The following is a 24,474-nucleotide window of genomic DNA, read 5'->3' as shown; positions in this document are numbered from 1 at the left end:
TCCCCCCCACCACACACACACACATACACACACCAGTCGTCACCATTCCCGAACGCCATGAGTACAGCTACAGGTGTGTTTGCCCCTTTTTTTTCGCTAGAAACGGAACGGTTTGCTCTTCCAGCGGCACGCGCGGGGGGGGGAGGGCTTTCTCCCACCGACAACATGCCACCAACCCCCGCGGCGAAGAGCGCCTGTGACCCCGCCTTCCCCCCCTCCCTCCCCCCTTCTCCCTTTACCTCCTCTGGCCCTTCTATATATCCCCTACACCTCGGCAGGCAGGCAGGCACATGGTCGCCTTCAAACTTGCTGTCGACGTACCACTACGTTGTCTGAGGCTCTTGACAACGCCATGTCTTGCTCCTCCTCTCCCCGGTCTCGAGGGGAGTCGAATGTCGCCAAAAACCGGCACAAGGCCAGCCAGCCGAGCCATGCCAAAATTCCATTTCAGGCGTTTCGCCGACTGCCGAGTGCTGCCGACTTGGTCGGACTCGCCAGTCGGCTACGTCCTCAGAGTTGCCTGGCCGGGGGAGGGGGGAGGGGGGGGAGGGGGGAGGGGGGGAGGGACGTGGTCCTATGATGACGGCTGCGTGACGGCAGCAGCTTTGGGTGAATCGGAGGGGCCTGATCGCGACTTGGCAGGCTACTTTAGCTGGTGTGCTTGCGGGAAGCGGACTGGGCGAGAGTGGGTGTAGTTGGAGGCGGTCATGAGAGGGATCACCACAAGATCTTCAGAGTCGGTTAGCGGAATCGGGACGTGGCTCGAGGATGACGGCTGCGCGGCGGCGACGACCTCGGGCGAGAGCACAAGGACAGAGCGAAGGGCCTGGTCGCGGAACGACTTGGCCGACGACGAGGCCATCTTGCGGATGCCAAACGACTTGACCTTGTACATGGTCTTGACTGCGTCGTTGACCACCGTGAGGTTGGCGCGGACAACGTCGCCGGCCTCGGGCCCAAGCGTCTGGCCGACAAGCGACGAGACCGATCCCAGCGATGAGTCGACGACGGTAGCCGACGCCGCCTCAGCCGTGTCGAGCACCGACATGACTGCTGACGACGTCGTCGACGCCAGCCGGGTAGCGGCACGAACAAGCTCGGGATCCATAGCGTCTCCTAGCGCCGACGCCTGGGAGCCCTTGCCATTGCGGCCCGAGACGGCATCGACCACCACCGAGCCCACCACCGAGCCGGCAGCACCGCCAAGCTGGGCAGCAGCGCCCAGCGCCGACTTGGTCAGCGAGGTGCCGACCCTGACCAGCGACGCCGCCGCCGAGAGGCTCGACGTCGCCGCCTTGGGCAACGGGACCAGCGGCTCTTGCGGCAGCACATCCTTGGCAGCCTTTGCTGACGACTCGATGGTGCCTGCCACAGCCGAGCCGGCTGATGACACCACCGTGTTGACGCCCGACGCCGTGCTCGACACCGCATCCGCTGCCGAGTTGAGCAGCCACACCAGAGGCTTCGACGCCTTGCCTCCCACACGCGTCGACGTGTGCACCATCCGCATAGAGGTGAACATGCTCCGCGATAAACGCGTCAGATGTCGCCGCTGCAAGACTCTGACGCGCTGACTGCGGTTGATCTGCTGCGCTTTGCCGATCAGCCAAACTGGAGCTGTCGGAGCGGGCAGACGTAGAGGCTGTGTGCTGATTCCGAATGCTGGCATCGTCCTGTTTAAAGCTACGCGCCACCGACAAGCAGATCAGCGGCGTCATGCCGCAGCGTCCGAGTCCGAGTCCGAGTCCGAGTCGTCGGATCCAAAGCCGATGAGGGCCGAGAGGCTCGGATTGGGCCGAGCACGCTTGGGTGGCGGCTGGGAGGAAGGCGGCGGCAAAGCAGCGGGCGCGGGATCGAGTTCAGCCTTGTCGGCATCGCGCTTGCGTTTGACACGGAGTTGGAACCGCGGGGCAAGGCCAAGCGGGGCGGCGGGCGACGCTGCGGGCACAGTGCTCGCGGCAGCGTTGCCGGACAAGGGAAGCGAAGCGGACGAAGAGGTTGCGGCCTCGCCAGCCTCACTCTTGCCCTTCGAGCCATCGTCGTCGTTGTTTCCATCGTCGTCGTCGTCGGCAAGGGCCACGATGACCTGATCTTTCTGTGCAGCCTTGAAGCGGGCGACGGCGTCGGCCTCGTCGTCGGCCCGCTGGCGCTCTGCAGCCGAGCGGAGGCGGACGGTCTCGTTCCACCAAGCGATGTCGTCGTCATCGTACTGCGGAATGTCTGTGCTCGGCCCATGCTTCTCTGCCCACTCGGCATCCTTGGCCTCCTGCTGAGCTTGCAGCTGTGCGTAGAGCGACTGGCGCGGGCCGCTTGCCGCCACGGGCTTCTTCCCGGCTGCCTCTTCCTCACGCAGCTCTGCCTCGGACACAAACCGCAGCGAAGCCATAGCAAGGGCAAACGAGGAGAGGTGCTGGTGCTGGTGTGTGAAGTGTGACGTGTGAGGACGGTGGTGTGCTGGCTGTGGTGGTGGTGGTGGTGGTGGTGGTGGTGCCTACGGTGGTGGCCGCTTTCAAGCCCTTTCGTCCTCGATCGCCGCGACTATGATCGCGATCGGCGCCAGCAGTGATCGGAGCAGCTCCCACGCCCCCCCCCCCCCCCCCCGGGCCTGGATAGACACACAGCCATGGCCGGCAGCTAGGGCGGATGGAGACTGGAGCCACCGAGCCACCTCTCTACACTAGCCTCTATTGCCTTCAGGACGAGAAAATGGAGGTCGAGGCTGGTACGGTGCTCTCTGTGTGGCTGTACATTGTGTCTGCGGCTGCGCTCTTTGCCACCTCGCAGGGCTACTTTGCGCTGGAGACGGTAAAGACGAAGCAGTTTGCGCTGGCCAAGGAGCAGGTCAGTCCGCTGGCTGGGAGGCTCTGGGCTGTGTGGACGCTACTTGCGGCATGTGTCCGCATCGCCACGGCTGTTGATCCCTCCAATCACGCCCTGTTCATCGTTTGCATGGCTTCGTTTGTCATTGCTGGCGGCTTCTACGCCATCGAGCTCCTCGTCTACGGCACCATCCCACTCCGCAACGCCCTTCCCCGGCCATCGTCTCCTCTGGCTCGCTCATCGGCATGTCCTACCTCTACCTCATCTGGTTCGCACCCTCATCGCCACTCGCCCTCGCTCTCCTCGGCCACCACTCGGAGCTGTAAACCGCCGATGAGCCCCCCACACACACACCCCACACACACCCCACACCCCACCCCACATCCCACACCCCACGACACACCCTTCTCTGCTCACTCATCACCGTATCCGATCCCAACATCCCGCCCATCCCTGACCACCTGGCTGTCCAGTCCTCGCCCGTAGCCGACCACCTCACTCCACCCTCCCTCCCCTCCCCTCCCCCCCCCCCCCCCCGCCACCACCCCCATCACCCCTTCACACACACGACGATCACCAGCAACGTACATCACATGAGCAGATCATCTTCCTCCTCCACCCCGTCCCAAACCAAGTCCTCATCACATCTCCGCCTCCAACCCGATCTCACCTGGACCACACCGTCATTCCCGCCCGTACGCTCCCCGTCACCCTCCCCTCCCCCTCCTCCCCCTCCCCCCCCCCCCCCTTCCGCCCTCACCCTGCCACTCACACACTCTCCTTCCTCAGGATGCCGTGACTGCTCATGCTGTGCCTGTGGCGGTGGCTGCAGCATTGGCGCCGCTTGCTCCAGAGTATGTCCTGGCTGATCCGATGACGGGCGAGTGTGAGGCGGCTGGTCTGGTCTCGGCGCCGACGCTGGGAATGGATGAGTGTGCCCGATGCGAGGGCTGCCGGAGCTACATGACTCCGTGGAGTTCATTCTCAGCTGCTCGGGCGCATCGTGGTCGCTGGCGATGTGCTCTGTGTACCGCCTGGAACGATCCGGCTACACCGGTGCTTGCTGCTCGCTACGCCACGCCAGCATCCCAGAGCAAGCAGCCTGAGCTGGCGTCAGCGGTGGTTGACTACGTCGACATGGATCTGGATGCGCTTACTGATGCTGGCGAGGTGGATCTTGCAGCGAGTCTAACCACCGCCCTGGCGGTCATCTACCTGGTCGACGTCACCGCCGATGCAGAGACACTGGCTCACGTCCAAGCCTCCCTCCTCGGCGGGCTGGAAGGCTTGCCATCCGGCGCCCATGTCGGCCTCATTGCGCTCGACGGCTGCCGCATGGGCTTGGCTGCCGTCACCCATGACACCGCCGAGTTGCCAGTCTTCCGATGGGTCGAGACGTGCGCCGGCGACGACGCCGTCCCCCTCATCGACGTCGTCGACTGGCCTTGGCTCGTCGCCGAAAAGGCGAGCTCGTACGAGACGCTGGCGGCCGCGCTTTCCGGTCTGGGTCCGGCGCCGGCGCCGGCGCTGGCGGCTGCAACCGAGCGAGCTCCCGATCTGGCCGGCGCCTTTGCCGCCGTCCTCGACCTCGTCGAGGCCTCTCCCACATCGGAGCACTACACGGTGGCGGTGAACGTGGTGCTGGCTTCGAGCGCCCGCGACGTTGCGTCTGGAGGCTACGAGGCGCTTGGCGCGCGTGCTGCCGAGCTCGGTGTCGCCGTCTCGGTCTACGGCCTGCGGCTGTTCAATGGACCCATCGGCCTTGGTGCCGTCGCCGGCCTGGCCACGGCCTCCGGCGGCGCCCTCGGGGTGTACGACCTGCCCATGGGGGCCGGAAGCGGCGCGTCGTCGGAGCTACCGCAGGATCTGTTTCTTGCCGGCCGTGCCGAGAGCCGCGGCCACATCCTGCACGACGCCCAAGTTGTCGTCCGCCTCTCGACCGGCCTCCGCACCCGGCTCGTCTCGGGGCCTTGCACCGCTGACGAGCTTGTCGCCTCGCGGGTCAGCACCGGCGCTGTCCGCGTGCACACCGGCCTAGTCGTCGAGCTCGAGTACGAGTCAGCGTCGGCCAAGCTACCTGCGCTTCCTATTGTCCAGCTTGCGGTCCGCGGGCTGGTCTATTCTCCGAGCGCAAAGCGGATGGTGCCTGTGGTTCGAGTTGTCTCGGCACGGCCGGCGTCGCTCGCCACCTCGCCGTGGGACGTGCTTGCTGCGATGGCGGTCGCGCCTGTGGCCAAGGTCCTTGCCCTCTCGGCGCTTGGCGCCGAGCACTCGGCCGACGCGGTGGCGCAGGTCATCGGCGGCATGGTGACCGACATCGAGCGGCTGGTGCCCAACGTGGCCGTGGGCAGCGGCGGGCTTTTGCAGCGGCTGGCCGAGGTTGGCGCGCCACAGCTCGCGCACGTTCTTCGTGTGGCGCATGCACTGTGCGTGCGCTCCGCGAACCGCGACTCGCTCGGCGACGGCGGCGTCCGCGACGCTGCCGCCTGGATTCTCGGCGATGCCCGCGCTGTGCTCGCTGGCCTGTACCCTGTCCTTGTGGCTTGGGAGAGTGAGGAGGTGGTTGGCCGCCGCGGCGTGCTTCCACTCTCGCGCCGGGCTGTGATGGATGCCACCACCCGGGGCGCGCAGTTTGTTGTGGCCGACGGCGGGCACAACGTCGTCGTCTACGGCTCCAGCGGGGTGCCAGCCGTCGGCTCGGCGCTCCGCTCGCGCTACACTGGGGCCAAGATCGCGTCTGCACTCGGCGTCCGCGCCCGGGTTGTCATCACCTCGGCCGGCGGCGTCGGCTCGGACGCCCTCGAGCACGTGCTGGTCGAGGAGGGCGTCGTCGGCTTTGTCGATCCGCTCGAGTCCTGGGTCGAGGGCTTTCGGCGGTAGCGCGCTCCCACTGACTGGATACAGTAACTGGTAGAGTGTTTTATTGCAAACTGAGAGCACCACTTACATGTCCTTGAAGAACTTGGGCTTGCCGGTATCGACCGACTCGTCGACCTTGTCGGCATCAGCAAGGAAAATGCTGCGGACGAGGATGGACTTGATGACCTCGGTGACGAGCAGATGCATGATGACGGCGCCGATGACGTAGGCCCAGTCGCGGACGTTGAGCGGCCACTGGTCGAGCTCGGGGCCAAGGCCCGGGATGTAGCAGATGATGATGAGGATGGCAAGCGAGATGCCGATGCCGTAGTTGAGAACCTTGTTGCCAAGGGCAGCCTTGTTAAAGACCGACTGCGACATGGAGCGGGCCGGGTACGAGTGGAAGAGGTGGATGCAGGCCTGGGTGACAAAGGCGAGCGACCGGGCGTGCGAGCGGGCCTCGAGGTCGTCGTTGTCGAGCTCGTAGTTGTGGACGTAGATGGCGAGGAGGTAGACAATGACGGTCCAGACCGAGATGGAGCAGGCCTGGAGGAAGACAACGATAACCGAGCGGATCGAGAGGATGGCCGCCTTGGGGTCGCGCGGCAGGCGATGCATGAGGCCCTCCGACTTGACGTCAATGCCGAGGGCGAGCGACGGCGGGACGTCGATGATGACGTTGGCGTAGAGGATGGCGACGGGCGAGAAGGGCGGGACAAGGCCGGCAATGGCCATGGCCATCATGGTCATAATCTCTGACCCGTTGCAGGCCAGCAGGTACGCAAGGTACGTCATGAGGTTGTCGCGGACGAGGCGGCCCTCTTCGACAGCAAAGACAATGGTGTTGAAGTCGTCGTCGAGGAGGACAATGTCGGCCGACTGGATGGTGAGGTCGGTACCGGTCTGGCCCATGGCGACGCCGACGTCAGCGTGCTTGATGGCCGGGGCGTCGTTGACGCCGTCGCCGGTCATGGCCACAATGTTGCCGCGGGCCTTGAGAGCGCGGACAAGGGCGAGCTTGTTGGCGGGCGAGACGCGGGCAAAGACCTTGGGGAACTCGGTCATGTTGACGAGGTCGTCGGTCGAGCGCGAGTCGACCCACGCACCGGTGGCAACCAGATGATCCTCATCCTCCTTGATGATGCCGAGCTGCTTGGCGATGGCAGATGCGGTCGTCGGGTGGTCACCGGTAATCATGGTGATGCGGATGCCGGCGCCGTGCGCCACGGCAATCGAGCCCTTGACCGACTCGCGCGGCGGGTCGCGCATGGCAATGAGCCCGCAGAAAATGAGGTTTGACTCGACGGCGTCGGGGTTTGAGTCGTCGAGGCGGGCAAGCTCCGAGCGCGAGACGTCGCGGTAGGCGAGGGCGAGCGTGCGGAGGCCGCGGCCGGAAAGCGCATGGTTGTGCGTCTCGATGGACTCGCGGATCGAGTCGTCGAGCGGGACAACGTCGCCGCCGTCGTTGAGGAACGAAGTGCAGGCCGGGAGGAGGAAGCCCATGGCGCCCTTGGCAACAACGACGCCCGAGTTGGCCTTCTCGCCCATCGGGCCCTTGCCCGTCGAGCGGAAGACGCCCGTCATGCGCTTGCGGTCCGAGGTGAACGGAATCTCAAAGACCTTCTCGTAGCCAAACGACGACGACCAGACCTCGGCGCCGAGCGAGAGCTTGCGGGCGGCAACCTCAAGGGCAACCTCGGTCGGGTCGCCGGTGTACTCCCACTCGCGGCGCTCGGTGTTGAAGCCCAGCGACGAGTTGTTGCACAGGGCGCAGACTTGCATGGAGCGGTAGACCGCCGGCGGGAGCTCGCGGTAGTTGTCAGCCGGGAGGAGGTCGCCCGACGACTTGCGGGTCACCTCACCCTCGGGAATGATGTCGGTGCCGGCAATGCCGTAAACCACCGAGCCCGCAATGAGCTCCTCCGACCGCATCTTGCCCTCGGTGAGCGTTCCGGTCTTATCCGAACAGATGACGGTGACCGAGCCGAGCGTCTCCACCGCAGACATGTTGCGGACAATGGCGTTGACCTTGGAAATGCGCTGCACGCCGACGGCGAGAGCCACGGTGACAACGGCCACAAGGCCCTCGGGAATGACGGCGACGGCAAGCGAGATGCCGACCTTGAACCACGCGCGCCAGTCCTCGCCACGGACGCGACCCTTCTCGGCGCGGACCCGGATGATGCCAATGGCAATGACGAGGAGGCAGAGGAAGACCGAGAGGAAGACCAGGATCTTGCCAAGTCGCTCGAGCTTGGACTGCATGGGCGACTCCTTATCGGTCTTCTCCGCGAGAGCCGACGAAATCTTGCCGATCTGCGTCCGCGAGCCCGTGTTGACCACGACCGCAGTCGCCACGCCCGACGTGACCAGCGTCGACATAAACGCCATGTTGCGCCGGTCGCCGACGGTAAGCACACCGATGCCGTCGTGCATGATGCGCTCGTCGATCTTCTCGATAGGCTCGGCCTCGCCCGTCAGGCGCGCCTCGTCCACGTACAGGCCGTTGACCTCAAACAGGCGCAGATCCGCCGGCACAAGGTCGCCCTCTTCCAGCGCCACAATGTCGCCAGGCACAAGCTCGGCAGACGGCAGGTTGAGCCACGCCCCGTCGCGGAAGACCTTGGCCTGTGCCGCAGTCAGCGACTCGAGCGCCGCAAGCGCGCGCTCAGCCTTGACCTCCTGCTGGAAGCCGACAATGACGTTCATGAGAACCACAATGATGAGGACAGAGGCCTCGATCCACTCCTGGAGCACAAGCTCAAAGAGCGCCACAAAGCAGAGGACCATGATCATAAAGTCGCCAAACTGGCCCGCAAGAATCCGCCACCACGGCTTGGGCGGCGGCGACGGAAGCGAGTTGACGCCCCACTTCTCCAGCCGCCGCTTGGCCTCCGCCGTGGCAAGACCCTGCGTCACCTCGGACTGAAAGTGCTCCATGATCGCCGTCATCTTCTGGTTGTAGTACACAACCTCCTCCGGAGCCTTGGCCTTTCCGCCATCCTTCGGCGGGTCCACACCCTTGAAGTTCACGTACACCGTCGTCGTCCGGTCCGGCAGCTCACCGGTCATCATCGACACGCCCGACAGCGTCCGCCCGCCGAGCCCCGTCGTCGTCCGCCCGCCAAGCCCGGTCGTCGTCCGGTCGCCAAGCATGCCCGTCACCGTGCGTTTGCCCAGCTGAGAGGGCGCGCGCGCAGCGGTAGCAGCATCACCGGCAGGCGCCGGTGAGCCCGGCAGGGCAGGCAGAGCGATGGAGCCAGCCGGCCGCTGGACCACCTCTTCCGACGACGACGAGTAGTAGTAGTTGGAGTAGTACGCATCATCACCAACTGCCATAGTCACTCTACAGTAAGTCACTATTGTTTCTCGCCCATAGCCTGCTACCTGCACCCGGCTACCCGCCCGCCCGCCCGCCCGCCCATGCCGACCGTCGCCCGTTCGCCCCTCCCGCCCGTCCGCCCGCCCGTTCGCCCGCTCGGCCGGCCGGCCGGCCGCCTACCACCACCGCCGAACGGACTTTGCTTTTTCGACTGCGGTTGGCCGCCTGCTCGCCACCCGCTCCAGCCTCGTCCCGCCCTCACACCCTCCCTCCCCTCCTGGGCTAAAGCAACTAGTTTGTTGACGTACACTCTTCCGAGTAGTAGTAGTGGGAGTAGTAGTCCCCTTCCTCCGCTGCGGCCATAGTGCTTGCTGCGCGAGGAGTGGTGCAGCCTCTAGCGCAGGTCGGCGGGGTGCGGTTGTGTGATGGGCGGAGGAGGTATGGGGGGGAGGGGGGGGAAGAAACGGAACGGATTAATTTCTGTCATCGTTAGCCCGCCGCTGCTCTCTCCCTGGCCCTGTGTGGCCCCTCCCAGCCACTGCCAGCCACTACAGTCGCAGTCACTCGGCGGAAGGGGGGGGGGGAGGGGGATGGCAATGACGAACTTGATCATGATGCATGATGATGGTAATGACGCCGATGATGGCCTCCACATGTGGCAAGCCTGTAGCACGCAAGTGCGCCAGCATGCTCCATCACAACACCAATCGACACTTTACATGGCTTTCCAAGAGTACGAGTTGTACTCGATCTTGAACGTGGTGTCCGAGGCGAGTGCTTCGGCGATGATCTCGGCAGCGTGAGGTGGAAGGAACGGCATAAGATACGCCAGCATGTCAGCATCTGTGGCGCCAAAGTCATTGTGGTACCACATAAAGATCTTGGACATGGAGAGGATGAGCTCATTCGAGGCCGACGGCTGCGGTTCGATCGAGACCTCGGATTGGCAGAAGCACTGGGCCGCGAGTGTGAGCTGTGCGTCGAGCTTGTCGGCGTCGTAGACGCGGATGGGTGGGCAGGACTCGGCGCCACAGTTGAGAGCAAAGTGGATGCGCGGATCGCGGCGCGGCGGACAGAGGGCAAGCCGCGGATCGTCGGCGTCTGTAAAGTGGCCGCCCACATTGCACCGCAGAATTCCGTGCTCGATGTCGTCGAGCGAGTACGAGTGGAGGGCGATGGTGTAGCGGGCCCTTTTGAAAAAGGTGCGCCGGGCAAGAACCGATGACGGTGGACCAAATACAAACTGGGCATGGATGCAAAGAATGTTGTAGACGTTAATAAAGAAGGCGATGCGGTCGTCAGGGCCGAGAGCGGCGAGGTCAACCCGCTGCAGCTCGGCAATGTCGGCCTCAAAGGCAGCAAAAGCCTCAGAGGACATCATGCCTTCGCGGTCGAGGCTGCGGCCGTCATCGGCGAGAAATGCACCATAGAGTGAGAGGCACGCTTTCTTCAGCTTGTCAGCCACGGCGTGCGGCGAGCCCGGCTCGCCCACAAACAGGACGCGGAGATTGAGGTCGGCCTTGGGATCGTCCATGATAAACCGATACAGCGCCTTGTCCGAGTCGACAAGCCCAGGCCCGGATGCCGCCTCACCGAGAGTTGGTGCCGATGATGCGCGTGCGCGCGGGCTCGATGAGCCCGACGAGGCTGATGAGCCCAGCAAAGCAGGCGAGGCCGAGGCCGAGAGCGGGACAACGAGGCCGGCGGCGAGGAGCAGGGCCCAGCCGTCGGCGACGGCAGCGGACAGCGGCGGAGGGCTCTCACGCTCGGCGATGCGGGCAGCGACAAAGCGACGGGCCCAGTCTAGGCCCTCGGCGCCCGAGAAGGCGGCGTCAAAGGTGGTGAGCTTGACGCGCTTGGAAGCGCGAGCAATGCCCGTCTCCGCCGCCCGAGCCGCCGCGAGCGCCTCGCCCAGCGGCGCAAGGAACAGCTCGGTGGGGAGCTCTGCAAGCTCGAGCGGCGCCTCGACCGACTGCCCTCCTCCCATGCGCTATGCTTCTCTGGGTGAGTCAAATGCAACGACGGTGGTAGTGGTGGCCACCGTCCGTAACGCCGCCGTGCCCGGTGGTGCCGCCGTGGCGCAGCCATGTGCACGCCAGCCGCGGAGCCCATTTCGCCGCCCAGGAACAGTCCGCCGTATTGGCGACCGGGTGGCGGAGGTGTCGCGGTCGATAGAGAGAGAATGAGAGGTTGTTGGCGACATGGCAAGGCTCGTCGCGGATGTAAAGGGGTTGATCAGGGGAGGAGGAAGGAGGATTTGGCGAGTGCAGCAGCGGGAGAGTGTGCTGGGAAGCGGATGGAAGAGCAAGGGCAATGCGCTGTACGGGTTAATAACTACTGTGAACGGTGTCTGGAATCAGTTTGGGGGTGTAGCTCAGTGGTAGAGCGCCAGCTTTGCATGTTGGATGCCGCGAGTTCGATCCTTGCCTCCTCCACATACTGTCTCTGGCTTGCCAGAGATTTTTTTTTATGCCTGTGCGAATGCTGCATTCATCGACATAGCTGTGCGCATCCCAGGATGTGGTGGAATGGGAGTGGGGGGAAGAGTGGGGGCAGGATGTGGCTAAAGTGCAAAGACGGGGGGAAATCCGGAGTGTTGTTGGTTCGACTGCGACTGTGGCATACAATTTTTTTACATTTGCCTCAAAACCACTGCTCGCAATGGCCGAGCCCGTCGAAGAGGCGATCAAGCCAACGACCGTCGCGGTGCGCGGCAGCGACGACGGCGAGCGGGAGCCAGCATCGGCAGAGCGAGCGAGCACTGCTTGAGCAGGGGCAGAGGGTCGACTCGTGCCAGTGACAGATTGTGTGATCGGCGGAGCAGGGTGGAAAAGTGGCGATGATGTCGCGGAGCTCAGAGCGGGCGACCTGGGCGGCGGCAGCGAGGCGGTCCTCGGCGACGGCGCCGGCTTTGTACATAGTGTAGAGGCAGTGAAACGAGACGCAGATCTCGTGCATGGCGGCAAGCGTCGGGTCCTGCGAGACGTACTTGAGCGCCTGGCGCTTGCGATACTCGATGGCGAGGCAAAGCCGGACGACCGAGGTGTTGGTACCGAGGACGTAGAGCCGGTCTTCGGCAGTGTCGGCGTTGACAGGAGTGGGGCGGACGCGGCCAGAGGCAGGAAGCGGGAGGAGGCCAGACGACGGGTAGCGTGTCAGAAGCAAGGCCCCCGTCAGCGAAGGCTCAATCTCGACGTCGAGGCTATCGAGCGGCTCGCCGGCAACAGCGGCGGCCGCAAAGTCATCAAAGGTGGCCAAAGTCGGCGCCGCGTACGGCTCAAAGGCGTCGACGAGCCGTTCCGGGAGGCTAAAGCCTGTGCCGCGCTGGACTGCCGTGAGGGTGTGGTTGTGACGGAAGGGGACGTCCGGCGCGAGGCGGACAAGTGTGCCGGCGCTCTCAAAGTCGACCGGCTCGAGGGCGAGGCCGGCAAACGGCGAGGCTTTGGAGGCGGAAGGGGGCGCAGGGACCGACAGCGCCATCCCCGCGGGAGCAACGTTGTCAGGAGCGGAAGCATCGGTGGCTGCGGCGGCGCGGTCTTCATCGCCAGTGGCGTCGAACGAGACACGCTCCAGCGCGGCAACAGCGGCGTCCCACGCGGAGGGATCGGCCTCGCGGGCAGAGCGGACGGCAAAGACAGCCTGCATGGCCTCGGCCTTGGCTTGGGCCTTCTTGTGAGCGTTGCCTGACGTCGATGGAAGTTTGCCGATGACCTGGGCGCGGCTGCGGGCAATGTGCTCAAGGTCGAGGAGCTGGCGGACCTCGCGGAGCTTGTCGGCAGTGAGGACCACAGGCGGGTCGGTGCGAGCAGGCTCCGTGGACGTCGCCAAAGCAGACTTTCCCCCATCGATGTCGTCGACCAAGGCCTGCGAAGAGGAGGCAGCCGTGAGAGCCTTGATCTGGGCGCGGATGCGCTTCTTGGCCGCCTTGGCCTCGCGCTTGTTCTCGGCAGCGTGAAGGACGTCTTGCATGGCACGGCTTTCAGCGGCAACAGCCGCCTGCGTCTCAGCGTTCATCAAAGCCAGCGCCTTGCGCAGGGCGGCGACTTCGTCCTGGGTCTCTTTCAGCGTGGCGCGGGCGGAAGCGAGGTCGGCGCGGAGCACCTTGACCCTCGTCTCGGCAACCTGCACGCCCGAGCGCGCGTCCTGGGCGGCGCGCTTGGACTCGCTGACGCGATCGAGGGTGGCCTTGGCTTGGACAATAATAGCCGAAGTAAGGAGAAACGAGACCGGCTCGCCCGTCGAGCCCCCGCCCTGGACTGAGATGCCAAGCGGGGCAAAGAACGGGGCGAGGGCGGTCGGAACAGCTGCGAGCGGCGACTCGGACGAGACCATCTTTTTGTAGCGGTTGAAGAGGACGCGGAAGACCGGGTCCGAGCCCACGTCACCCAGCAAGGCCCTTCCATTAGCTGCAGCCTCGAGGATCTCCTTCAGGCGCTCCGCCATCAGCCGCGCGATGGTGTTTGACGGCGACTCGAGGACCTCGCCCGGAGACGCAGAGTCGGACGCCGGCGTGGCCGTGACGGGGGATGAGGACACGGGCGTGGCAGAAGTGGACGACGGAGGCGTGGCAGACGTGGGCGAAGTCGCTGTGGAGATGGTTGGGGTGGAGGTTGTCCCCGACGGGGTAGACGACGGTGGCGTGGCGGCCTCGCCAGGTCCACCCGGTCCACCCGGTCCCTGGCCTGCCGTGCCGGACGGCGGCGTTGGCGTCGGCTCCAGCGCCCGCGAGCGCTCCAGCTGCGCCTTGAGACGTTCCGAGCGGGAGACAGAGGCCATGGTGTGGGTTGGGGAGGGGGGAGGGGGGGGGGGGGGGGCGGTGGGGGTGAGTGGGGTGGTGGCAGCGGTGATCATGATCGTGATCGTGATCGCCGCCGGCAGAGTGCTGACGGACGGCGACTGCCGCTGGTCCCGCTGGCTGGCTGCTGCGGCACACTTGTCGCAGTCGTCGTTGTGGCGGGACCGGATCGATCGGGATGGCGGCCAAGACACGCATCTGCTTTGCTCATTTGGAGGCGGTAGGCGGGTGTGGGCGGGGTGACGCGTGCGAGGACGTCCATCTTGATCGCTCGTCAGAGCGGGCGCAGCGGATTGTGGCCGGACGGGCGGCGGCGGCAGAGCGGGCGGCGGCGGCGGCCAAGGCCAAGGCTGAGGCGGCGGCGGCGGCAGCAGCAGCAGCAGCCAAGGCCGAAGCAGCGGCAGCGGCGGTGGAGGCGGCAGCACCGCGGAGTGAGGAGCTGGATGAGCTGCCCGGGGCCGAGGTCGAGGCCGTCTACGTGGGCGACGTCTACGACGCCATCGCCGCCCACTTCTCGGCCACCCGGCACTCGGGCTGGCCGCTCGTCGAGGCGCACCTGCAGGCGCTGCCGGACGGGGCTGTGGTCGGCGACATCGGATGCGGCAACGGCAAGTACATGGCTTGCAATCGCCGCCTGCTCATGGTCGGCCTCGACCGCTCCGCTGGCCTGCTTGCCGAGGCCGCCGCCGCCGCCGTGGGCCCGACCCAGGGCTCGGGCGAGGGCCTGGTCCGCGCCGACCTCAAGGATCTCCCGCTGCGTGATGGCGCGCTGGACCATGCCATCTGCATCGCCGCCCTGCACCACGTCCGTGAGCCATCCGCACGTCGCGCCGCCGTTGCCGAGATGCTGCGCTGCGTCGCCCCGGGCGGCACACTGCTCGTCACTGTCTGGGCCTTTGAGCAGGAGGCACGGACCTTTGACGGGCAGGACACGTTTGTGCCATGGAAGCTGGCGCCGCGGTTCCAAGGGCCTCAGCACGCCGACCTTCCGCGTGATCCTACCGGCAACGTCATCCTCTACCGCTACTACCACCTGTTCCGCGCCGGCGAGCTCGACGCCCTCGTCGACGGTCTCGACGGCGTCGACGTCGTCGAGTCGCGCTACGATCGCGACAACTGGTATGTGGTGTTTCGCAAAGCGCCCGCCCCGGCCTAACGTCATGGCTTTATTGATGAGCCCGCTGCGACGCGCGCAACTGCATGTCGAGCTTGGCCCGCAGCTCGGCAATGGCAGCGTCGCGCCCGGCGAGCGCCTCGCGGGCCTCGGCCGCGCTCTTGGCCAGCTCACGCCGTGCTAGGACGAGCTCGGCCCGCAACTTGTCCGCCTCCATCGCAGCTGCGACAGCATCCGCAGCCGTTGCACTTGCCGCTTCGCTGGTGGTCGCTGCTCCCGCTGCCCCGCCGCTTGTGCTGCTCCCCGCCGCTCAGCGGCAGCAGCGCTGTTGATGCTCGCCCGCAGCGTCGCTGCCTCGGCCGCTGCAGCCTCATACTGCTGAAGCGAGGCCTCTAGCAGCTCCTCCAGCGCGTTGACCTGCTGCTGGGCAACAAGCTGCCCAGAGCCGAGGCCGGGACTTTGCCTCGGTCGGCGAGTGTGCCCGTGGGCATGGACGACGGGGCTGAGCCCCGGCTGTGAGACCTGATCGCGCGGCCACGGCTTGTGGCAGGCCGGGCTCTGTGCCAGCGGCATCGAATGCGCCAGAGGGTGGAGCAGCGTAGGCGGGAGCAGGTGGGGGATAAAGCCAGCAGAAGAGTCGGGCTGTGCATCGAGAGCGGCCTCCAGGCCGGCGATGCGCTCCCAGGCTTCGCGCAGACGTGCCTCGAGCGACGGCATTCGCGCCGCCTCGGCCTCCAGCTCGCGGTTGCGCGCCTTAAGCGAGCTGACCTTGCTCAGCGCCGCGTCGAGCGCCTCTTGCAGCGCTCGATGCTCGGCGTCGGCAGCCTCGGCGACGGCCACGGCAGCGTCCTCGGCGGCCGACGCACGCCTCAGCGGCAGCCACGCCCGCCGACAGCTGCCGCACCTGCCGCTGCAGCGCCTCCTCATACCGCAGCGAGGCAGCGCCGAACCCAGCTGCGGCGTCGGCCATGAGAAGGAGAGTGGAACTGAGAAGAGTAGGCTGTGCACGCTGTGGGTGGAGGCGGGAAGGGGGCGGGGGGTGGGAGGGGGGCAGGGAGGGGCAGCGGCCGGTCAGGTAGTGAGAGACGGAGGACGGAGGGGGGGGGGGGGGGGGGGGATGGGGGAGAATCCAGCCGCTGATGTAATCCAATGATCGGGGGCTGCTCGGCCTTGGGGCGCAATGGCTGGACGGCGCGATGGCTCGGGGCGCTCACTGCGGCGACGACGAGGCGTAGAGCATGGAATACACCATCTCGCCAAGGCCATAGAGGTGGAAAAGGCGGGCGATAACGATGAACGGTGTGCCGTAGAGGCGGAGCTTGGGCGCCGAGGCGTAGCCATAAGCGTAGGCAAAGCGGCCGGCGATGTACAGTGCGCACATGGCCGAGGTGAGGAGTGGGCGAGTGAGGCCGCAGATGAGATGGGCGACAAAGACGTCCGGGAGCGTCTCGAGGAAGTTCTGATGCCCGCGCTGAATGCGCGAGAACGCGTTGCCCTCCTTGGTGTCCGGCCCGTACATGGCCGGCAGCTTGACGTGGTACTTCTTGCGGGCCAAGGCCACTCGTTCGCCTAGCAGCAGGTTGGTGATCATGAGGCCGATGGTGGCGAGGATCTGCATGCCTCACCCACACCACCACACATCGCCCACACCACCACACATCGCCCACACCGCCACACGTTGCCCACATCATCATCCACCGTCCGGGAAAGGTCCGTGTCAGTCAGTGTGTTGTCCCCCAGCTTTGTCCCCGCACCTCCCCCCGGCACCCACCACCGCCCACCCCTGCCCCTGCCCTATGCATCACAAAACATACCACATAGCCGTACTCGGCATCAAGTTCAATGTGCATGACGATGGCAGACAAGACAGGTGGGCGAGACTGCGTGCGCCCGCACCCCGCCCCAAACCACTGTCGCACTCCACAGGTCGCACTCAGTCAGGTGCTTCGGACACACACACACACACACACACATGTGGAAGCTTGGTGATGATGTGTTTAACCTGGAATGGGAGAGAAAACGCCAAAGCCACCACCGCACTAGGCGTAGATGTCCTCGATGATCTCGGCGTACTTGGAGAGGACGACGTTGCGCTTGCACTTGAGCGTCGACGTGAGGGTGCCGCCGGGAACGGAAAAGTCCTCGGGGAGGATGACGTACTTGCGGACCATCTGGGCGTTGGAGATGGCCTTCTCGTTGGCGCGGGCCAGGCCGGCGTTGACGACCTCGTCGAGGCGCGGGTCAGCCATAGCCTCCTCGACCGTGGCAGCCTGGATGCCCTCGGCGGCGAGCGCGGCGCGGGCGGGCGCGGTGAGCTGGTTCGACGGCACGCCGGTCTCGGCGTCGACCTCGACCTTGAACGTCAGGAGCGCCGAGAGGAACTTGCGGCGGTCACCGATGCAGAACGCGTTGGAAAGGTACGGCATGGCAGCCTTGAGAAGGTTCTCGACGTGGACCGGCGCGACGTTCTCGCCACCGGCCGTGATGATGAGGTCCTTGATACGCCCGGTGATGTAGAGGAAACCGTCGGCGTCAAACTTGCCGACGTCACCGGTGTGGAGGAAGCCCTCATCGTCAAACGCCGCCGCCGTCTTCTCCTCGTTGAACATGTAGCCCATGAAGATCTGGCGCCCGCGTGTGATGATCTCGCCGTTGCCGTCGGCGTCGGGCTCCGCAAGGCGGACCTCGGTGCCCGGCAGGCACACACCGCACGACTTAGTGCGGTACTGGTGCGGCCGCGAGACTGTGATGAGGCCAGACGTCTCCGACATGCCGTACACCTCCATGATCGGGAGGTCGAGCGACATAAAGTACTCGAGCGTCTCCACCGTGATCGGCGCAGCACCGGTGGCACGGATCGTGCACCGGTCGAGCCCGAGCGCAGCCTTAACCTTGTCAAACACAAGCATGTTGGCAAAGAACCAGCCCCACGGCTCACCAGACCCGTTCTGCCGGTTGTAGTTGCCCTCGAGGCCCTTCTTCTTGGCCCACTGTGCAATCGTCTTCTTGAACCCGGTCGTCTGCTGGCCCATGGCAAGCATCTTCTCCATGATCTTCTCCCACACACGCGGGACGCCGAGGAACAGCGTCGGCCGCACCTTCTTGAGCGAGAGCCCGAGCGTGCCCTTGAGCGCGTCCGGCCGCGCAAAGTACACCGAGCCGGCAGACGCAATCGGGCCGTGGATGTCCAGCATCTGCGCCGCAATGTGCGAGAGCGGGAGGTACGAGAGCGTGATCGACGCGTCCGTCTGGTCCAGGAGCTCGTACGCGAGCTTCGCCGTCCACGTCAGGTTGTCATGCGACACCATTGCAGCCTTGGGCGTCCCCGTCGTGCCCGACGTGTAGATGAGTGTCGCGCACGTGCCCACCTGCGCCTCTTCCGTGATCTTGTCAATGACAGCAGTCTCAATCTCGGCGCCAATCTCCATAAACTGCGTCCACGTCATGACCGACGAGAGGTAGTCCTCCGCAGCGCCCTCGGGTGCCGCAGGCTCCTCCCCCACACCACAACGTGCTTGAGGTTCGGGCACTCGTCCTTGATCGAAAGGATCCGGTGCAGGAGCTTGTTGTTCTCCACGAAAATGATCGTTGCCTTGCAATGGTCAATCACGTACTGGCACGCCTCCGGCTTGTTCGTCGTGTAGATGCCCGCAGGAATCGCCCCGGCATGGATCGCCCCAAGATCCGCAATCAGCCACTCGGGCGAGTTAAACCCGATGATGCACACACCCGACGCCTTGGGCACTTCAAGCGCAACAAACGACTTGGCCGCACGGATGACCTCGTCGTAGTACTGCTGGTACGTGAGCGTCTCCCAGTCGTCTGTCCCCTCAATCTCGCGGTGGAGTGCACCTCGCGAAGGTGCACGATCCACCGCAGCCTTGAACGCAGACTGCACCGTAAGCGGCTCCATCGACGAGTGCACGTCGTCGCCCATCCGGATGGGCAGGTTCTCGGACGGATCCGTCGTCCAAAACTCTGCACTCGGCCAACGCATGTGAGTTTGTTTTCCGTCATTCCTAGACTGACCGGTCGCCCCGCGCACTCACGGCCTACATCCCCCTTCAACCTCCCCCCCTCATCACCCCGGCCCCTTTCCCGCCACTCCCATGACCTTTCATCTTGCAATCCTCGCCCACTCTCCCTCTCGATGCCATGCCAAGGCCTGAGGCGCCCCGTGGGCTCGGCGGGGGGGGGGGGACCTGACCGCCAAACTTGGAACACCTTGTCCTTTTTTTACCCCCCCTCACCTCACACTTCCAACGCCCGCCATGGTCACACAAGGCGCGCGGCGGGGCGCAAGCACCACAAGCAAGGTCAGGCCTTGCGCTTCAAACTCCCTCCCTTCCTCTTTGAGCTCTTTACCAACGTACTCGAGGAAGAAGAAGCTGCCATGATTGTTGGTCGAGTTGAGTGTGTGCAATCGAATGGAGGGGAGGGGGAGGGGAACCGACCCAACTGATGTGCGGTGTGTGTGTTCGCTATCGTCCATTTGCCAGCATGGAGTATGACCCTCGTGCCCAAAGCAATGACTTGCGGCATCAGCTTGTGGACGCTAGGCTACTGCATTGAGTTTAGCGAAAGGTGCCGTCGACGAACTAACGGAACTTGGCCAGATGGGTGCGGATGCGCGAGGCCACGTCAGGACTCGCACGGCGCTCAAGCTCGATGAGCATGTCGACGTTCTCGGCCTGAAAGGCCTCATCGGCGGCCGAGGCAAAGTCACCGATCTCGGCCCAGAGCTTGGCCTTGGTATCGTGCGACGGAATGCGCGGGATGTACTTGGCAGCCTCGCGCGGAACGTGGCCGTCGATGCAGACCTGCGCGAACGGCTCAAAGCCGATGGGTGACTTCTTGCTCTTTGAGGCAAACTTCTCGAGTTCGGTCCAGTTGGAGGCTGCGGCGAGACCACGGACCATGAGCCACGAGTAGCGCTTGTCCGGCACCTTAAAATGCTTACGCAGCTTGTCGGCGTCCTTGACCAGGCCGATGACCACAAGCTCGTAGATGGTGGACGAGAGCGAGAGGTTGACAAAGGTGTGGCCTGGGTTCTGCCGCTGCATGTCGGTCTGGAACGCCAGCAGATTGAGTTGCTCCTTGGTGGCGTTGGCTTCAAAGACCGACTCGCGCGACTCGGCGTAAAAGGTGATAGCCTGGCGGAGGAGGCGGTCGCGCTCCGAGGCGGTCGGGGCGGCGTACGCCTCGCGGACCATGATGTTGGCCGACTCGTGACCCTCGTCGGCCTGGTAGTGAAAGTCCTTGAGCATCTCCAAATCCTGCGACTTGCAGTAGGTCGCGAGGAGGTCGGCGGCAAGCGGCTTGCCGGCAACAACGCGGAACAGGGACTCCATCGAGCTGTTTTGCTTGAGCTCTAGGAGGACCAGATACACCAGGTCGGTGTCGCCCGAGTATATGGCCTTGGTCAGCGCCAGCTCGTTCTCACGCATTGTCATGAGGAGCGGGACCTGCTGCGCTGGCCGCGGCTCGTACTCGAGCAGAGACGTCGCGAGCTCGGTGTGTCCGCGCCGGAACGCAGTCTCGGCAATCTCCACATACGAGATGCCCTTGACCGGCGCCAGCTTCTCCACAATGGCCTGGCACAGCTCGTGGTCGGTTCCCATCCCGCGCACAATCTTGGCGCACGCCCAGTGGACAAGGACCCGGTCCGTCGGGAGCTCCAGAAACTCGCAGATGCGGTATGCGAGCAGGTGGTGATGCCGGTTGACGAGCCGGTTGATGAGAACCTGCGGCGTGAGCTCGAGGTACTGCGCATACGTCAGCGGCATGCCGACCTCGTAGAAGCGGACCGCGTTGAGCACCCGCAGATTCCGCGCCATCTCCACAAACTTGGTCGGGTCGTACATCTCCAGAAAGCACTTGCCAAACGAGGCCGCCTGCAGCAGCTTGCGCTGCAGCCGCGGCTCAAACATGTGGCCTGCGGCGTCGATGCAGGCCTCCACCGCATCGACAAGCGAGTCACGCACAAGCGAAATCGAGTCGTATGCCTTGGGCGAGTTATTCTGGTAGTGCTCCAACGCGTCGTACAGGAGCGCCGGCGGCTCGGTCCCGCCCAGTGCAAAGATCGACTGTACAGAGTTCGGAACCCGCCGCAGCAGCTGGCACCGCTCAGACGTGATGATCCGCACCCCGTCGGTCTCGGTAATGACCGCAGCCGCAGAGTCCTCGTAGTAGTTGACGTAGTCGCTGAAAGGACCCACCATGAAAAGTACCTTGTTCCAGTACATGATCACAGAGTCCGTCCCGCACCACACCAGCTGGTCCGGCGGCAGGTCGCCCTTCTTGGTGTCGAGCTCCGAGAGGTTCTTGTCAAAGTCAACCGTGTGAACGTAGAGCGTGCCCGCTGCGTTGTACAACGCCACAAACTTGCCTGACGGCGAGAGCGCCATCCGCACGTACGGCCCCTCGCTCACCACCTGGTCCTGCGCCAGCGACGCGTCGACCGCGTACACCGTCCGCTTCGTCGCAAGGAGCACCTCGACAGACCGCGACAGCGCCTGCTCCGGCGGAATGACCGCCCACGACCACGGCGCCTCGGTAAGCTCGGGATCCGCAAGCTTCTTTGGCCGGATCGCCGCAAACGTCTCGTCGCGAAACTCGACAGCGTACATCTGGAACGACGTCGTCAGCACCACGAGGCCGCCGGCCCACACCTTGGCGTCAAACACGCCCTCAGCCATTGCGTCCGGCGCCGCCGTAAACGTGGCCACAAACGAGCCGTGCACATCGTACACGTTGACCACTCCGTCCTCGTGCACAACCACAAGATGCGCCGACGCCGTCCACCCCATCGTCACCACCTGCGATGACGTCGTCGACGTCGCGCGCGGGTCGATCTGCGCCATCAGCCGCCCAGCAGACGTGTACACCGAAATGAGGTCGCCGCGCCCACGGCTCGCCTCCTGCAGCTTGGTCTTGTCGCGGTACAGCGCTGTCTCGCCCACACCCGCCCACAACCGCCCGCCACGCAAACGCATGCACAAGTAGACAGGCATGCCCCCGCACACGCATGCCCACACGCCCACACACGCCCACACGCCCACATACACGCCCACACACGCCCGCAGCAACCCGTCCCTGCATAAGTCCCCCGGCCGCTCCGGCTCCTCCTCCCCTGCCCTGCCATGCCCATTTTCCGCCCTCCTTTCCTCCCCCCCCTCTCCCTTCGCCCTTGCAACCTACCAATGGGCCCACCATACGGGGCTGCAGCGACAATGTAGTTAGCCAGGTTGATGCTCTCTGAGTCCCACATCATCTCATACACCTCTTCCTTGGAGTAGAACCGGTCATGGAGGCTCTTCCACGACGCAGCAGGTCCCAACGTGTCCGCCATCCCCCACTTGCGTCGTCACGTGTGCGCCTCTGCTATCATGACGGCCGGCAGCCGATTTCGGCGAAGCCAGGCTCAAGCCCGACTCGGAGCAAAACCAAATCACCAGCCGAACCAGAGCATGCTCCATCGCCACACGCGTTTGAGATACGGGAGCTCCAGCAGGTGGTATTTACAATCCCGGGCCTGGACGATCGGCGGGGGTGAGGCTACGGGCGGTGCCGGCGGCACGGAGAATATCGCGGGCAATGTCGTGGTGGCCGGCCAGCGTAGTGAGAGAGCACACTTCTTCGAGTTGGGCGTCTCCTATCGCCGCAAACCGTGGGTCGGCAATCAACTGCCTCACCACGTCGGCGTGACCGCTCCTTGCTGCCATCTGGAGCGCAAACGTGCCATCGAACGGATCGACCCGCGGGTCAGCAAGGAGCGCGTCGACGGTAGTAGCAAAGCCACGCATGCAAGCCATGCCGATGGCCTCGTTGCCTTCATCACTGGGATCGACGCGGGCATCAGCGAGCAGAAGGCGGACCACGTCGGTGCGACCCTTTTCTGCCGCTGCGCGAATGGCGGAGTTGTCATTTCTCTCAGGGTTGACCCGATCATCGGCAAGGAGCATGTAAATCACCTCGAGATTGCTGCAGAAGAGGCAAGCTATGGTGAGCGCCGGCGCGTCATCTTCGGTGTTGTCTGGATCGAGCCTGCCATCGGCGAGCAGCATGGCAAGCACCTCGACGTTGCCGGCCTTGGCCGCGCCGCGGACTGCGCTTGATCCGTTTGCCGTCGGATCAATGCGATCGTCGGCAAGGAGGATCGCCACAAGTTCCGGATCGCCAGCAAAGGCAGCGCAAGCGAGCGCATCGGTCCATCGCGCATGCAGAACGACGTCGGCCCGGGCTAGCAGCACGCGGATGGCAGCCATCCAGTCGGCGCGACACGGGCTGCCGCTCGCGCCGCGGGCAAGCGCATCCGCGCCGCAGAGAGCCCGTGTGATGTCCCAGGAGGCATCGCCGCCAGCTTCGAGCGCGAGCCGCGCTGGGCGCCACCATCGCCGCTCCGCACAAAACAACGGCCCGCACAGGGAACGGTGCATGTCGTCAGCAAAGGTGCCGGAGAGTGCGCGGTAGAGCGTTGTGCAGCTCTGTTTCAGCCGCGTCACGTCGAGCGCCGAGAGGCTACCCGAGAAGGCAATGACATTGATAAGCTCGCTCGGGAGGCCCGTGATGTCCATAGTAATGGAGTGGTGTAGCGTGTGTGCCGCCAACCGTGTGAAAGACAAAACTCGCATGTGCGGGGCCGTCTGCTCGCCAGGCTACCCGGAACTTGCCTGTGGCGACAAAAACAGCAGCAGCACGCCGCACGATGGCGACCAGGGACCGAGGACAAGAGCTAAAGTTCCGGCTTGAAATGGTGCAGGAAATAAGGACATGCCTGATCGGAGCAATGATACTGGTGGCATGCCTCGGGATGGTGGCCGAGGCGCAGAGCGGTGGCGGAAGTGGCGGCGGCGGAGGCGGAGGCGGAAGCAGCAGTGGCATGTCAGGTGGGTATGGCGAGGGAAGCGGCGAGTGTGACAAGAGCTGCGCCATTGCGATTGTGTGCTCGTTGCTTGGAGTACTAGTGGCTACGGTCGGCATCGCTGTGGTAACGCAGGTGTTGTGCGGAACGAAGATGGTGCGTGATCCAAGCTCGGATGCGTCGCGGCGGGCGCGAGCGATGGGGAGCGAGGACGTTGAGACGGGATCGTCAGCACCGCTGTCTGCGGCCGAGCATGCGCTGCACGCCAAATACGGGCCACCTCCGTCGTACGACGAGCTGACTGCGCCAAGCAGCCGAAAGATGTACGCCGGGACATGGGTCGGACACTACGTCGAGTTTGGCAAGCGGCACGCGATGCGGATGGCACTCCAGCTTGACGCCGAGGCCGGCCAGTTCTCAGGCTCGGGCACTGACGATCTGTCGGCGTACACCATCCGTGGCTACTACAACGTTGATAGTGGCAAGGCGGTATTCCTCAAAAGGTACCACTCGGGCCGGTACTCGCATGGGGTCGAGTACCGCGGCGTGCTGTCTCGGTCGGCGGCGGGGCGGGTGACGCTCAGCGGGAGCTGGCACATCAAGCGCACCGGTCGGCTTCAGGCCGAGCTGACCGGCAACTTTGAGCTCCGACCGCAGCGACAAGGCCAAAGCGGCGGCCGCAAGTCGTGACCAGCAAGCGA

General features: G+C 64.8%; 13 protein-coding genes and 1 non-coding gene across 14 annotated transcripts in view; 4 read left to right on the top strand and 10 right to left on the bottom strand.

Annotated features, from left to right (window-relative positions):
* AMSG_07506 (uncharacterized protein) overlaps nt 1–354 on the bottom strand; it is a gene marked incomplete at both ends in the record, with an annotated part of 3,764 nt that extends 3,410 nt beyond the window's left edge. Inside the window, one exon of the mRNA XM_013900542.1 lies at nt 322–354. Coding sequence (XP_013755996.1) covers nt 322–354 — 33 coding nt within the window. The remainder of the gene's footprint in view (nt 1–321) is intronic.
* Nucleotides 355–510: 156 nt separating this feature from the next.
* Nucleotides 511–1,522, bottom strand: AMSG_07505 (uncharacterized protein; the record flags this gene model as incomplete). Its single annotated transcript, XM_013900541.1, has 2 exons — nt 511–520; nt 648–1,522. 2 exons carry the CDS (start codon nt 1,520–1,522, stop codon nt 511–513), a joined length of 885 nt encoding a protein of 294 aa, XP_013755995.1.
* Nucleotides 1,523–1,714: 192 nt separating this feature from the next.
* On the bottom strand, nt 1,715–2,386 carry AMSG_07504 (uncharacterized protein; the record flags this gene model as incomplete). Its single annotated transcript, XM_013900540.1, has 1 exon — nt 1,715–2,386. One exon carries the CDS (start codon nt 2,384–2,386, stop codon nt 1,715–1,717), a length of 672 nt encoding a protein of 223 aa, XP_013755994.1.
* A 984-nt stretch (nt 2,387–3,370) lies between these two features.
* AMSG_07503 (uncharacterized protein) lies at nt 3,371–6,055 on the top strand. Its single transcript, XM_013900539.1, has 2 exons — nt 3,371–3,515; nt 3,610–6,055. Exons 1-2 carry the CDS (start codon nt 3,414–3,416, stop codon nt 5,698–5,700), a joined length of 2,193 nt encoding a protein of 730 aa, XP_013755993.1. The 5' UTR covers nt 3,371–3,413; the 3' UTR covers nt 5,701–6,055.
* AMSG_07502 (ATPase) lies at nt 5,725–9,338 on the bottom strand. The gene is made up of 2 exons (XM_013900538.1): nt 9,310–9,338; nt 5,725–9,011 (listed from the first exon to the last, which is right to left on the bottom strand). The coding sequence occupies exon 2, from the start codon at nt 8,833–8,835 to the stop codon at nt 5,764–5,766; it is 3,072 nt and encodes a 1,023-aa protein (XP_013755992.1). The 5' UTR covers nt 8,836–9,011; nt 9,310–9,338; the 3' UTR covers nt 5,725–5,763.
* A 358-nt stretch (nt 9,339–9,696) lies between these two features.
* Nucleotides 9,697–13,777, bottom strand: AMSG_12075 (uncharacterized protein; the record flags this gene model as incomplete). The annotated part of the gene is made up of 2 exons (XM_013900585.1): nt 9,697–10,973; nt 11,723–13,777. 2 exons carry the CDS (start codon nt 13,775–13,777, stop codon nt 9,717–9,719), a joined length of 3,312 nt encoding a protein of 1,103 aa, XP_013756039.1. The 3' UTR covers nt 9,697–9,716.
* On the top strand, nt 11,365–11,436 carry AMSG_20043. The gene has a single exon. It is a non-coding gene; the product is annotated as a tRNA-Ala (tRNA).
* Nucleotides 13,778–13,974: 197 nt separating the features above from the next.
* Nucleotides 13,975–14,952, top strand: AMSG_07499 (tRNA (Uracil-5-)-methyltransferase TRM9; the record flags this gene model as incomplete). Its single annotated transcript, XM_013900537.1, has 2 exons — nt 13,975–14,016; nt 14,050–14,952. 2 exons carry the CDS (start codon nt 13,975–13,977, stop codon nt 14,950–14,952), a joined length of 945 nt encoding a protein of 314 aa, XP_013755991.1.
* A 10-nt stretch (nt 14,953–14,962) lies between these two features.
* Nucleotides 14,963–15,901, bottom strand: AMSG_07498 (uncharacterized protein; the record flags this gene model as incomplete). Its single annotated transcript, XM_013900536.1, has 3 exons — nt 15,804–15,901; nt 15,160–15,778; nt 14,963–15,121 (listed from the first exon to the last, which is right to left on the bottom strand). The coding sequence occupies exons 1-3, from the start codon at nt 15,878–15,880 to the stop codon at nt 14,963–14,965; spliced, it is 855 nt and encodes a 284-aa protein (XP_013755990.1). The 5' UTR covers nt 15,881–15,901.
* A 132-nt stretch (nt 15,902–16,033) lies between these two features.
* Nucleotides 16,034–16,835, bottom strand: AMSG_07497 (microsomal glutathione S-transferase 3). Its single transcript, XM_013900535.1, has 2 exons — nt 16,725–16,835; nt 16,034–16,522 (listed from the first exon to the last, which is right to left on the bottom strand). The coding sequence occupies exons 1-2, from the start codon at nt 16,758–16,760 to the stop codon at nt 16,121–16,123; spliced, it is 438 nt and encodes a 145-aa protein (XP_013755989.1). The 5' UTR covers nt 16,761–16,835; the 3' UTR covers nt 16,034–16,120.
* A 57-nt stretch (nt 16,836–16,892) lies between these two features.
* On the bottom strand, nt 16,893–19,332 carry AMSG_07496 (long-chain-fatty-acid-CoA ligase ACSBG2). The gene is made up of 2 exons (XM_013900534.1): nt 19,284–19,332; nt 16,893–18,888 (listed from the first exon to the last, which is right to left on the bottom strand). The coding sequence occupies exon 2, from the start codon at nt 18,354–18,356 to the stop codon at nt 16,950–16,952; it is 1,407 nt and encodes a 468-aa protein (XP_013755988.1). The 5' UTR covers nt 18,357–18,888; nt 19,284–19,332; the 3' UTR covers nt 16,893–16,949.
* A 134-nt stretch (nt 19,333–19,466) lies between these two features.
* Nucleotides 19,467–22,276, bottom strand: AMSG_07495 (vacuolar protein sorting-associated protein). Its single transcript, XM_013900533.1, has 2 exons — nt 22,111–22,276; nt 19,467–21,859 (listed from the first exon to the last, which is right to left on the bottom strand). Exons 1-2 carry the CDS (start codon nt 22,259–22,261, stop codon nt 19,509–19,511), a joined length of 2,502 nt encoding a protein of 833 aa, XP_013755987.1. The 5' UTR covers nt 22,262–22,276; the 3' UTR covers nt 19,467–19,508.
* Nucleotides 22,277–22,430: 154 nt separating this feature from the next.
* AMSG_07494 (uncharacterized protein) lies at nt 22,431–23,486 on the bottom strand (the record flags this gene model as incomplete). Its single annotated transcript, XM_013900532.1, has 2 exons — nt 22,431–23,290; nt 23,342–23,486. The coding sequence occupies 2 exons, from the start codon at nt 23,484–23,486 to the stop codon at nt 22,431–22,433; spliced, it is 1,005 nt and encodes a 334-aa protein (XP_013755986.1).
* Nucleotides 23,487–23,722: 236 nt separating this feature from the next.
* Nucleotides 23,723–24,417, top strand: AMSG_07493 (uncharacterized protein; the record flags this gene model as incomplete). The annotated part of the gene is made up of 2 exons (XM_013900531.1): nt 23,723–24,319; nt 24,358–24,417. The coding sequence occupies 2 exons, from the start codon at nt 23,723–23,725 to the stop codon at nt 24,415–24,417; spliced, it is 657 nt and encodes a 218-aa protein (XP_013755985.1).
* Between the last annotated feature and the right edge of the window lie 57 nt (nt 24,418–24,474).

Source organism: Thecamonas trahens (assembly GCF_000142905.1).
Source record: "Thecamonas trahens ATCC 50062 unplaced genomic scaffold supercont1.36, whole genome shotgun sequence".
Lineage (NCBI taxonomy): Eukaryota > Apusomonadida > Apusomonadidae > Thecamonas > Thecamonas trahens.
Note: the sequence above shows the minus strand (reverse complement) of the source record. Positions and strands in the feature narration are given on the sequence as shown.

Bases quoted from the DNA above. Each gene is read 5' to 3' on its own strand.
- AMSG_07502 (XM_013900538.1), bottom strand. From the start codon at position 8,835: ATGCTTGGCGACCGGACGACGACCGGGCTTGGCGGGCGGACGACGACG.
- AMSG_07503 (XM_013900539.1), top strand. From the start codon at position 3,414: ATGAGCAGATCATCTTCCTCCTCCACCCCGTCCCAAACCAAGTCCTCA. The intron at 3,516-3,609 runs GTACGCTCCCCG...CTCCTTCCTCAG, and splicing joins CCACACCGTCATTCCCGCCC to GATGCCGTGACTGCTCATGC.
- AMSG_07495 (XM_013900533.1), bottom strand. From the start codon at position 22,261: ATGGCGGACACGTTGGGACCTGCTGCGTCGTGGAAGAGCCTCCATGAC. The intron at 21,860-22,110 runs GTAGGTTGCAAG...TGGGCGAGACAG, and splicing joins CCCGTATGGTGGGCCCATTG to CGCTGTACCGCGACAAGACC.
- AMSG_07496 (XM_013900534.1), bottom strand. From the start codon at position 18,356: ATGACGTGGACGCAGTTTATGGAGATTGGCGCCGAGATTGAGACTGCT.
- AMSG_07497 (XM_013900535.1), bottom strand. From the start codon at position 16,760: ATGCACATTGAACTTGATGCCGAGTACGGCTATGTG. The intron at 16,523-16,724 runs GTATGTTTTGTG...TGAGGCATGCAG, and splicing joins ATGCCGAGTACGGCTATGTG to ATCCTCGCCACCATCGGCCT.